Source organism: Macadamia integrifolia, chromosome 9, assembly GCF_013358625.1.
Source record: "Macadamia integrifolia cultivar HAES 741 chromosome 9, SCU_Mint_v3, whole genome shotgun sequence".
Taxonomy (NCBI): Eukaryota; Viridiplantae; Streptophyta; class Magnoliopsida; order Proteales; family Proteaceae; genus Macadamia; species Macadamia integrifolia.
The window spans coordinates 41,554,254-41,565,681 of NC_056565.1; the positions used below are offsets into that span (position 1 = coordinate 41,554,254).

Genomic DNA, 11,428 nt, shown 5'->3' on the forward strand with positions numbered 1-11,428 from the left:
CCGGGGGGGGGGGAGGGGAGTCACCAAGGCTGAGAATGTTAGAAACTATAGATTGCTTAAAGAGACCAGAGCTATAAATAGATTTTGCATTGACTGAGAGACAAAGAACTCCCAAGGGATGCCAATGATCAAGCCAAAGGAATGTAGATGCACCACCATCAATGTGGGAGTAGATAGCCTCTATAATAGTCGATCAGAGAGAGAATCTTGCGCCATACCCAAGAAGCATCAAACAATGATGGGGCTGACCAAATAGAGTCGGAGAGTAGAAGATATGAGTAGTCCCATTTAACCCAAATACTTTTCTTCTGTGTCACAAGTTTCTAGATCAGCTTGATAATACCGGCAGAGTTGGCATCTTTAATACACCTTTAGCCTAGGCCTCCCTTAATCTTGGGAAGACAAACAATAGCCCAACCAATGGGGCCAGGAAATCTACTGTTATCAAATCCTTTCTAGAGGAAGGCCGACATATGAGCCTCCAACACTTTGATGATAGATTGAGGCAATCCACAGATTCCAAACCAATAGATGTAAGAGGATTCGGGAAAGATCTACTAAGAAACAGATGGCTCGCGAAGGATAGGAGCTTGCCTTTCCACAGTTGGAGATGCTTCCTGATGAGGTCAAGCATTGGACTGTAATGGTGGGCAAATAACCTAGCCGAAATTAAAGGCAAACCCAAGTACTTGACTAGAAGATGGCCAATGGAGAACCTAGTTAAATCCTTAAAGGTGGCTTTGTCAATATTAGAGACCACAACTAGAAACAAAAGAGATTTCTCCCGATTGATGGGAAGGCCTAAAAAATCCTCAAAGAGCTGCATACAAGACATGATTGTCTCCAGGGAAGCTTTTTAATCTCAAATGAAATCATTTTTTTTTTTTTTTTTGCATGGAAAGAAAATATTGCTTCACTTTGTCCAGCACATGGTTCAAAATATCGGTTGAAATGACTAAAATTTCACGAAATATGTCGGTTTAGAGAAGCCTCAACATAAAACATGTGTCAACTCTACATGCATACTAGATGTCGAAATTTTGGTCTCGTTTCGGCAAAATGATGTAAAGCAATGTTAGAAATTCAACATTTTGACTCATTTCGTGAGTTCCGATAGAAAGAGGAAAACTTCATATTTCATTATTTTTTTTCCTTGGTGGAATAAGGTGTTGGGAATACAACACATCTGCTCCACCATCTAGTTACAATGGCTCCCTACATGGATCTTCATGTTATTGTGATCTATTCCCTATGTTAGGAATGTTGTGGATAACTTTGAGCATTTTTTTCTGGCATTTTATGGAATGGCCGTGTTATGGTTGGAGGAATGGTTGTGTTGACATCAACAATCTAAACATCATCCCAGAAGCGAATCAGCTTACCATTGCCCAACCAAAGTGACGCCCAAGTTCTGCCTGAAAGTCTCTCTGTACCAAATAAGACCTTTCTAGATAAAGGATATTTAAGAGGTGGGTTAGTCAATCCATTTTTGCCATTGGAGAGGTACTTAGCAGCCAAATATGAGCACCGTGGCTTTTTCTTTTCCTTTGGAAATCTCCATAGCCACTTCATAAGAAGGGCTGGCTTGGTTGAAGTCCACCTCCTTCGTTAAGGTGATTGAATAAATCAAGACCATAAAAAAAGAAAATCTTTATTGTATGGGATGTTAGTAAGGATGAACATGTTTTGCTACTTCCCGGAACTCAATGTAGTACCAAGATGGGAAAAGGGCTTCAATATGTAACCTGTGGTCATGTACCATGTAACTTGTGCTTAAGAAAGTGTCTAAATCATTTGTAATAGGCACCATGTCGGTATGTCACATTAACTTGGTACTTGAGAAAGTGTTTATGTAATATGTAACGTGTACCATGTTGGTATTTCACATGTACCATGCAATGTCATTGATAATTATGAAATACTTTCCAATATTATGATTTTTCATTCCTAATGTAAATTTTCAGTTGTTTTAATAGAATTTTGTGTGTTCTAGTATTAAATTATGTGTAGACTAGGCTATACTAGAGAAAGCATACAACATACGATGTACACTAGCAACCTAGGGTTTGAATCCAAACAACCATTTTAAGTGTGTGTGTTTCTTCACAATCTAAAGGTTCAAATATGTATAGAGATGCTTAAATAGGGTTTCCTTGAAGTTTTAGGAAAAATATGGCCACTTGACCACCGAGATGGCCAACCAAAACATACCATTTGACTGCAATCTGAAATATTTTGGTTTTGACCTGGAGCCATGGTTCAAGAAATTGCCAATTTCGGTCAGATTCAGTTTCGACCTCAACCAACACGAGACATCAAGTGACTCACTAGTCACTAGGAATTAGGACTTCGACCAAAACTTGGAAATTTCGGGTAGGGTCTGTAGTGCCATTTCATTTCGCAAAAAGGTTACGACCACATGATATAAATACATAAAATGAAGTTTCAACATGTTCTGTGTAAAACCTACTATCAAGGCTAAAAACCTCAATTTTAAGTGGATTTTGGCCATCCCATTTCCAATTCTTGGTGGAAACAAGTTGTTAGAAGCTTGTACAAGAATCAACAACTATGATCTGGTGGATTTGAGGGAGATTGGTTGAAGATTCACATTTTGAGGTAATACACTTTTTCCCTAAAGTAATTTTTTACAAAAAATAGGGTAAATATGCAGTGGTTAGGCCCGACCCAGAGATTGCAAATCAGATGGAAGCAAATGTCAGCGAGTTCATGTCTTCTCAAGAGGGTCAAGTCCATACACAGACAACCCGACCTTTTAACTCCCAACTGGCTGGGATGATGACGATATTAACTGGTTGCATTCCAGTCAATGCACTCACACATTGTCGCCCTTTGTTAGTGGAGATGATGATCATGCAATTGGGTTAGCTGGTAGGACCGAAACAACCCACTTTGGAGACTCAAGCCGAGACACAACCGGCCCAACCTAAAATTTTAGTCCAAAGGGGCTTGGTAGAGATTGATTGATTATGTAATCTTCTATTTATTTTATTGGATATTTTTTTGTAGGAGATAGATTCGTAGGAAGTGGGCAAGCCTGTAGTGCAATGGTTAAGTTGTTGGTCATAGGTTCAAACCTTGGAAACAACCTCTTCTATGAAGCAGGGGGTAATGCTGCATACATTTGCCCCTCCCAGACCCTGCAGTAGCAAGAGCCTCGTGCACCGGGTTGCTCTTTATAGATATGCAGGAAACTAGTAGTTTCCAATTTTAAGTTTCCTTGTTTGTTTAGTTTCCATTTTCTGTTGGGTTTCTATTAATATGTTAGGATTTTTCTTCATATTTACATGCACTACAATGGAAATCACACATTTGAAGATTGGAATGGAATGGAATGGAATTGGTTGAGTTGTGCCTACAATGAGGGTCGAAAGTGTTCGGCTGCCCCTTCTCTTCCCTCTATTGTTTTCTCATCACTTCCTTATCTCATGTCTTCCTTTCTTCTTTTGCTGTTGCTGTTACTGTTCTGTCCCTCTTCGTTTTCTTGCTTCTCATTCTTCTTTCCCTTTTCAATTTCTCTTGTCCTTAACAGTACTGTTAGGTTGGAAGACATTCCAGAACTCAGTTTAAACCTTCATTGTTTGGACTGAGAGTTGGAGGCTTACTTGCTTACCCCAAAGCAATCTAACCCCTAGCCCCCTTGGCCCCAACAACTTCTTCCTCTGAGAGATTCAGATCTGGAATCTTATCTCTCACTTATATCAAAATTTCCACCTACATACAGTGGCTATTTTGTTCCTTTTCTTGTTAGCTTGAATTTCATTAAATTACAGAACTGCCATCCACTTGTTATTTGAGTTGTGAAGTATCCGGGGGGGGGGGCATAGTGAACCCAAATAGGGTCTTCAAAGCAATGACTTAGCTAAGATTCAAGGAAAACTGTACCACTGGAGTTAAGATGCATACCGGAAGCCAAGAACTAACAATAGTTGCACCCATTGCAAAGATTGATATGATAAGGCAAGGTAATAAATACGGAAACCTACATTGAAATAGCATTCCTATTGAAACATCAGAAATAGATTAAACCATAACAGAAAACTTGGAAATTAGGAAGTAAAATGGAAAACAATAATATAAAAGGAAAAGTAGGCACATCATAGCCTACCTTCCAAATAGAGATTCTTTAGAAAAAATATTCGGATATTTTTCTGCCGGCTGTAAAACAAAATTTTCCAAATAACAATTAAGAAGCTTCTCCAACACACAGAGTGTCATACACATACACACATACACACACAGAGGGTATGAAGAAAAAACACAGGTATATATATATATATATATGGGAATTAAAAGAAAATATTTTAAATAAAATTGAATTGCATATCTTATTTATCTTACGAAACCTTGCTATGTCTGTTTACTGAAGCATGATGCAAATGATAAATTAGCAAAGATGACTGTCCATGCCTGCTTAATTGAAATGAGATTACACCTAACTTACAAGAGACCACTGCTTCATAGAGGTTGAGTACTATGTGAACCTTCTCAAGCATTTTAAGAAAGCAGATCCTTTCTGGTCAAGCTGATTTTCTTTTCTGGAAGACTACTCAAAGGGCAACATATTAGATACAGGTCCAGTGACGTTTATATTGGACAGCACCATGCTTGTCTATTGATTAGGTCCAACATCGTATCCACCATGATTGACAGGGAAATGGGTCATGACTGATGGGTAATATGAAATCTTGGACCATAGGTCAGGAGTGTTGAGGGAGGTTGTGCCCGTGAGGGGAGCCAGTCGGTGGTTCATGGCAATGGTGGTTTTACTCCTTGTGCCCAAAGGAAATAATTAGCACAGTAAATAAATAAGTCATGGATATTTAAACGTCTTTGAATTACAGGAATTTGAATCTCTGAAAGCAGTAGTCCTTCTTTATTCCATACAATTGGTAATAGATGCACAGGATAAGGGACATATATCCTCCAGCAGTTATAGTGACCGCAGGAACTCATCCTCAAAAACAACAGATGCACATAACAGAACTCACACAACAGAACAACCAGTCACAGGGATAAAGCAAGTAACAATCTAACCTATTTTAATAAGAAGAGCAACTTCCAGGCACAATACCAGCAGATAACTTCCATATTAGAGAGAGAGATTAGAAACAAAACTAATATGTACGCTAATTACAAATATGATACCATGTCACAAGGACAAATTGCAAGCCGGGAACATGATCTAGTTATGGGTGCTCAAACATGGAGGGAAGCTTTGCTTGTTGTCAACAAGGTCTGAAAAGCAGGACAGGTTTTGCCAAAGTAGAATAAAAAAGCAACAGCCCTTTTGAGTGTTGGGGGGGGGGGGGGGAAGGAGTCATACACCTGTATCTAATATTATTTCACCAAGTTTGTCAATAAGCACAAAACCTAAGCATAGTTACATTATAAGTTATCACAGTTATTTAACAACTCTGACAAGGGACAGATGAACAGTCATCAAGATATTCTGAAAGCCAACTAAAACAATGGAATGACCCAGATAACCAAGGTCAATTTAAAGCTGAACAAAGACAACCTCCCCTAAGAGATGCAGTTAGATCACCATGATAATCAGATCTAAGCAGTATGCTAAGTCGAAGTCGTTCATCAATCAGTTAATTCAATCTACCAAAATTTATAGAATTCCAAGTCTGCTGGTGACAAAGAAAGACTCATTAGAAATCATCATTTTCCTCAGCCTCCACTACGATAGCTCCCTACATGATTATTCACTTTTCAAAAGAAATGATTAGATAGAGAACTTTCAAATTTTTGGTGCCAATATTTTGCAAGTTATTGCACTACCAGAAGAGCAAGAACAGCTACTAGTACCTGTGCCAGTAAGCCTCCAAGAGCTGGACCTATAATCAACCCTATGCCCCATGATGTGCTAACCTAAAATTGAAAGTTGAATTTAGAACATTCTACTCAAATGATGCAGTTCAATTTTAAGAATACAAAGTAAATCTGTGGAAAGAAATTTTCTTACAGTTGACAGCCCTAGAGTTTGATACTCTTTACGGCATATTTCAGAAGCATATGCCTGGAAAACAAACAAAAAGAAAATTTTAAATCAGCTATGGAAGAAAAGTTTAAATCATCAAGGGAAAGCAACAATTATTCACACCCACAAACAAATAACTATGTTAGTTTCAACAGATCATACCCTTATTGGTCCAAGAAAACCATTCATGCTTCCAAGAAGAAACCTTGTGACAACTGCCATCCAAAAGCATGTACTGAGGCCAAAGAGGATGTTGAAAATAACCCTGACACAGTATATTAACCGCAAACAGATACATCAGTACCCTCAATGAACTATCAAGCATCAGTGCTACATGGTGCAGTTTGAGAATAATAGAAACATGAAAGTACAACTGGCACTGACATTGTAATAGTCCCTATCATTATTGCACGTTTTCGACCATATCGATCAGCTACAACTCCCCAAAAGACAGAAGTCAAAGCTCTTCCAAACATAAATGCAGATCCTTAAGGAAATAAAAGGTGCCATCAGTGTTACTTTATACAGTACAAGACAGAAACTGTGAACAAAAATATGAAAAAATACATGTGAATCAAACTCACCCACATAACCTGCATAGTAGCCAATATCTTCCTCTCTTTCCGCAACATGTAAATCTCTTATCTAAAGAATCAGTGATGAAGTGGCTTAATTGAAATAGCACAGAATTTACACAACTAAGAACAAAAAAGTGGAGAAGAAAATTGTTGTAATATGACTACAAGTGTTAATTAGTCATTAAGGGTATTCTTGTACTTGTATCTATTTTAGAACATTCCCTTGTTCATTATAAATAAAGAGGGGCTGCGGCCCTATTGACACAAGCCTTATTCCATTAATTCATCATGGTATCAGAGCTTATCACACTTTGTTTATCAAGAAGTCAGTGAGCATATTACGGTTCTGATCGTATATGTAGATGACATTGTAGTCACCGGAAGTGATATTGCTGAGATAGCTCGACCAAAGGCATTTTTAGGCACAAAATTTGAAATTAAAGACTTCGGAAAACTGCGGTATTTTTTTGGCATTGAATTTTATCGTTCAGACCAAGGTATCTTCCTCTCACAATGGAAGTATACGCTTGACCTCTTATCCGACACATGGATGTTGAGCTGCAAACCAGTTGATACTCCACTTGAGGCCAATTCTCATCTCAAGAGTAAGGATGGTGAGCCTGTCGACAAAGGAAGCTATTAGAGATTAGTCGGGAGATTGATCTATCTTTCTCACACTCGGCCAGACAACGTACTAGTCAGTACATGCATGATCCCCACTCTATGCACTTGGAAGCAGTGTATCGAGTTTTGAGGTATTTTAAGTTTGCTCCTGGCAAAGGTGTTCTCTTTTCTCCACATGATCATTTGTGTATTAAAGCCATTACCGACGCGGATTGGCTGGTTCTCCTGATGCTAGGAGGTCTACTTCCGAGTATTGTACTCTTGTTGGTGGCAATCTTGTCATTTGGCGAAGCAAGAAACATGCAATGGTTGATCGATCCAGTGCATAGGCTGAATTTCAAGCTATGACGCATGGCATTTGTGAACTCCTTTGGCTCCACAATCTTCTTTAGGATCTTGGTGTTCCGGTTTGACTTCCGATGCAACTATATTGTGACAGTAAAGCAGCCATCAACATCGCTCACAATCTATCTATTCTAGCATGATCGGACGAAGCATGTGAAGATAAATCATCACTTTATCAAAAGTAAGAATTATTTGTGTTCCGTTTGTTAAATCTGAGGAGCAGTTAGCAAATGTTTTTATTAAGGGTCTTAGTTGTAAAATTTTTCATCTAATTGTTTGCAAGTTGGGCATGTGTGATATCTACGCACCAACTTGAGGGGGAGTGTTGTAATATGGGTACAAGGGTTAATTAGTCATCAAGGGTATTCTTGTTGGATCAGCAATGGAATAGATTACCATGTATCATGTTTCAGAGACTAATTCAATCATATATCCCATTGTATTGGCATTTTCTCTCATATTTTCTACCACCATTTGCTTTCAACCATTTTTCAATAGTTTTACTTGATGGATTTTCAAAGCTACATTTTACCCAATGGTCAACTCTGTTTGGATTGAAACTAGCCCCATGTGCAGGGGAACTCCCTACCTGTAAATAAAATCTGGGCCGCATCCAACCTGCCATGTGACATAATATGTTACAACAGGAAGCCCTTCCTACATGGGTCATGCAGGAAACCGAAGGCCCAAATAATTTCCAATATTTTAGGCCCAAACGATCCTTTCTTTTGAACTTTGAAGGAAAATTTTTCTGTAAACATTTTCCATTGAATCAACATAAGCCTAAAGAAAAGCTCCTGCCCCTTGGTTCACCCTAAATAGGTACTTAGTTTTTTCAATTTATTGCCCCTTTGATTGTGTCAATTTCGTCACTTGGAAGAGCAAGAAACAACAAGTAGTTTTCCAATTGTAGAAGCAAAATACAGGGCTATGGCTACTTTACATTGTGAACTAATAGTCTAATATGATTGAGAATATCGTGGGACTTGGTATTCTAGTCGACAAGCCTATGAAAATATTCTGCAGCAATCAAGCAGCAATAGATATTGCTAGCAATCCGGTTTCCCATGAAAATAGCAAGTACATTGAATAGATGGTTATTTTATCAAGTAATATGTTGTGGGTAACAAGATATCGAGTTTCTGAATTCTAGCAACCAGGTGGAGGATGCTTTTGCCAAGGCACTATCCTGATCTCATTTTTTCATAATGTCTTCCAAGATGGCATAGATAACATATAAGCTCCCACTTGAGGAGGAAAAGCCAAAGTATATTATAAGCACAACTACTTGTATTTATATTCAAATGGTTTATTCATATTCTAATCATCTTGTTATGTTTTAGTAATATTAGTGAGGTGTACTAGATCATGTTATGAGACGAACTGGATCATATCACTGTTATACTTTTCATTCTCTTATAATTATTATAATAACAGTATATCGCATGGGGGCTGCTACCCCTCTATGTGAGATCTCATCTCCCTTTCTCTCTATTCTCTGTTCTTTCTTCTGTTCTTCAGTTCTTCAGTTCTGCCCTAACCTATTCAAGTTTATTACATGATATCAGAGCATTAATCAAGGCCAGATCTTTCCTCCTCTTATAGTAAAAATAAAATAATAAAACGTGGAGGATTGACCATTATGAGTCCATTATTCTTCCATCCTTCCCTCTCCTCTCTCCTTTCCTTCCCTTCTTTCCATATTCTTTATAATTTTACTGCTGACAATTTTATCATGGGTAATACCCAATCATGTAGTTTGAGTCTCTTACAGCGGTTTTCCCCCTTTTTTTCCATTTCCTTTGTCTTCCTGATTGCCATTCCTCTAGCTCGGATGGCAGGTGTTTACTTTATTTTCTTTCTTTTACCAACTATTAGTGTACATCAAAAGAAACTGTTGGAATAAAACATTTTTATGAACTAGAAAAAGTATTAAGTCAAGCTTCTATAGTATACATACCATGAAGTATAGGAATGGGAAGATAGATGATATCGGCAAAGCTGAAAAATGTAAACCAATAAACATAGAGGTAAGAGTGCAATTAAATAGGGAAAATTATATTGATGCAGATCAAAGCTTGCAGAAGAAGACAAAAACAAGAGTCAGAAATTACTGTTCATGAAACACTGTTCACGTGAACAATACTCAGAAATTACTGCTTACGAAACACTGTTCACGTGAACAGTAAAATGGTACCATATTTCATACTTCATATTTCAGTTTCCTATTTAGTTTACTTAGTTTCTATTTACTTCGTGAGCAATATAGTCAAGTTAGTTTCCTATTTTGTTTGTCAAAGGAGTTTCTATTTTGTAACTTAGATTAGTTTCCTTTTGTGTTTAATTGTTAGTTTCTAATTTATTCTTACTTGGTTAACAAGTTAGACACAAATTAGAAAGTCCTATTTCAGGCCATTAGTTTCCTTTTTAATTGTGTCTTTATGTCCAAGCAATGTAAGGCTATTTAAAACCCATCAATTATAATGAGAAGGGAGATTTTTTAGTTAAACAAAAAAATATGGCTTGTGCCATTGTGTTGTGGGATGCGGTTGGGTGAGATGCCCTAGGTGAGATACCTAAACTTGAGGGGTGAGATGCCCAAAACCTAACCTTCTTCTTCCCCCTTCTCAACCCTCCATCGAATTCTCTTTTTGTTTTCTTATTTTCCTTTTATTTGTTTGCTGTGAGAGAGTGTTTGAGAGCTAGAACCAAAGCCTATTGGAGGACATCTTCTCTATTCAGCCAGAATTTCAGATCCTGCCTGGGATTAGGATCACTTGTGATTCTACTTCTACATTATATATGGTTGAGAAAAATATCAGAATAGTGATCAAGAAATGAACAGCTCAATACCTATTCATTACTGAAAATTTAATTATCATATATTAGTGAACAGTTAATCCAGAAATGACGCGGACAAGGAACTCTTCCATGAAAGTTGGGCATATTCAACTATGACAGATTCAGTTCCCACTCGGTCATAAGAAAAGTTCAAAATTTCGGTTGACATGAACTATATTTTGCAAAAAAAAATTGGTTTTGACAAAGGTCAAAACAAAACCAAGTGCGATTTTTTTTTTTGGGGGTTTTGGGGGCATTTCCTAACAAGGGCCCATTGGTCAACTAGGATGGCAACCCAAAGGCATCCGGGGTGGCGTCCCAACTCAAGGAAGGGCGGCCGGGGAAGGGGGAGGGGAGGGGAGGGGAGGGGGGGAAATACCGGATGTTTGACATCTGACCTGGGGGGGGTGAACAAGTGACCTCTCCCTAGGACTTAGGCCAATGCTCTATTGCTTTGACAGCCACCACCACGCCAATGGAAAAAGCAATAAGCAAATAGAGAATCAGGAAGAAAAACAATAAACATATAGAATTATGAATCTAATGTGCAGAATACAAGAGGAGGGTGGAAGCAAGAGAATCAGGAAGAAAAACAACAAGAATAAGAAAAATATGATGAACATCACTAGAGAGAAATCACCTGGTTGTAGAACGACTAGAACTAGAAGAAGAACTTGAGAAGAAAGTAGTCAACCAGAAGAAAAGCCTTCACCCACGTTGTATAGATAAAAAAAACTCAACCACTCTTGAAAAAAATCACTATTGCTCATTTCTTCTCTAACTAATTGGGGGTGTATATATATATATATATTTCCTAAACTGACTCATAACCCTTTCAAGAAAAGAACAAAACTTTCATATAAACCAAATACATTTTAAAGGTACTCCACTCCTTTATTTTCACAGGCTTCAACAAATTTGGATACAGCAAAAGATGATCCTTAACCTATCACATGGTTGCATCAACAATAAAGCTTCTTTGCCCAAACAGTGGTCTTACAGAAATAACCCTTCTTCTCCCTCTCCCCCC

The 11,428-nt window shown here is 37.9% G+C and overlaps 1 protein-coding gene across 5 annotated transcripts in view; it reads right to left on the minus strand.

The window, feature by feature from the left end:
• LOC122088929 (protein ZINC INDUCED FACILITATOR-LIKE 1-like) overlaps positions 1 to 11,428 on the minus strand; it is a 21,381-nt gene that overhangs the window by 8,995 nt on the left and 958 nt on the right. For 4 of the 5 annotated variants that reach the window (XM_042658311.1, XM_042658309.1, XM_042658310.1 and 1 more), the window contains 8 exons: positions 9,518 to 9,558; positions 6,595 to 6,655; positions 6,395 to 6,497; positions 6,173 to 6,275; positions 5,996 to 6,049; positions 5,839 to 5,901; positions 4,130 to 4,179; positions 3,928 to 4,003 (listed from right to left, as the gene is read on the minus strand). In XM_042658311.1, the coding sequence (XP_042514245.1) occupies positions 3,928 to 4,003; positions 4,130 to 4,179; positions 5,839 to 5,901; positions 5,996 to 6,049; positions 6,173 to 6,275; positions 6,395 to 6,497; positions 6,595 to 6,655; positions 9,518 to 9,558 (551 nt within the window). The remainder of the gene's footprint in view (positions 1 to 3,927; positions 4,004 to 4,129; positions 4,180 to 5,838; positions 5,902 to 5,995; positions 6,050 to 6,172; positions 6,276 to 6,394; positions 6,498 to 6,594; positions 6,656 to 9,517; positions 9,559 to 11,428) is intronic. The other variant, XM_042658312.1, reaches the window with a different exon arrangement.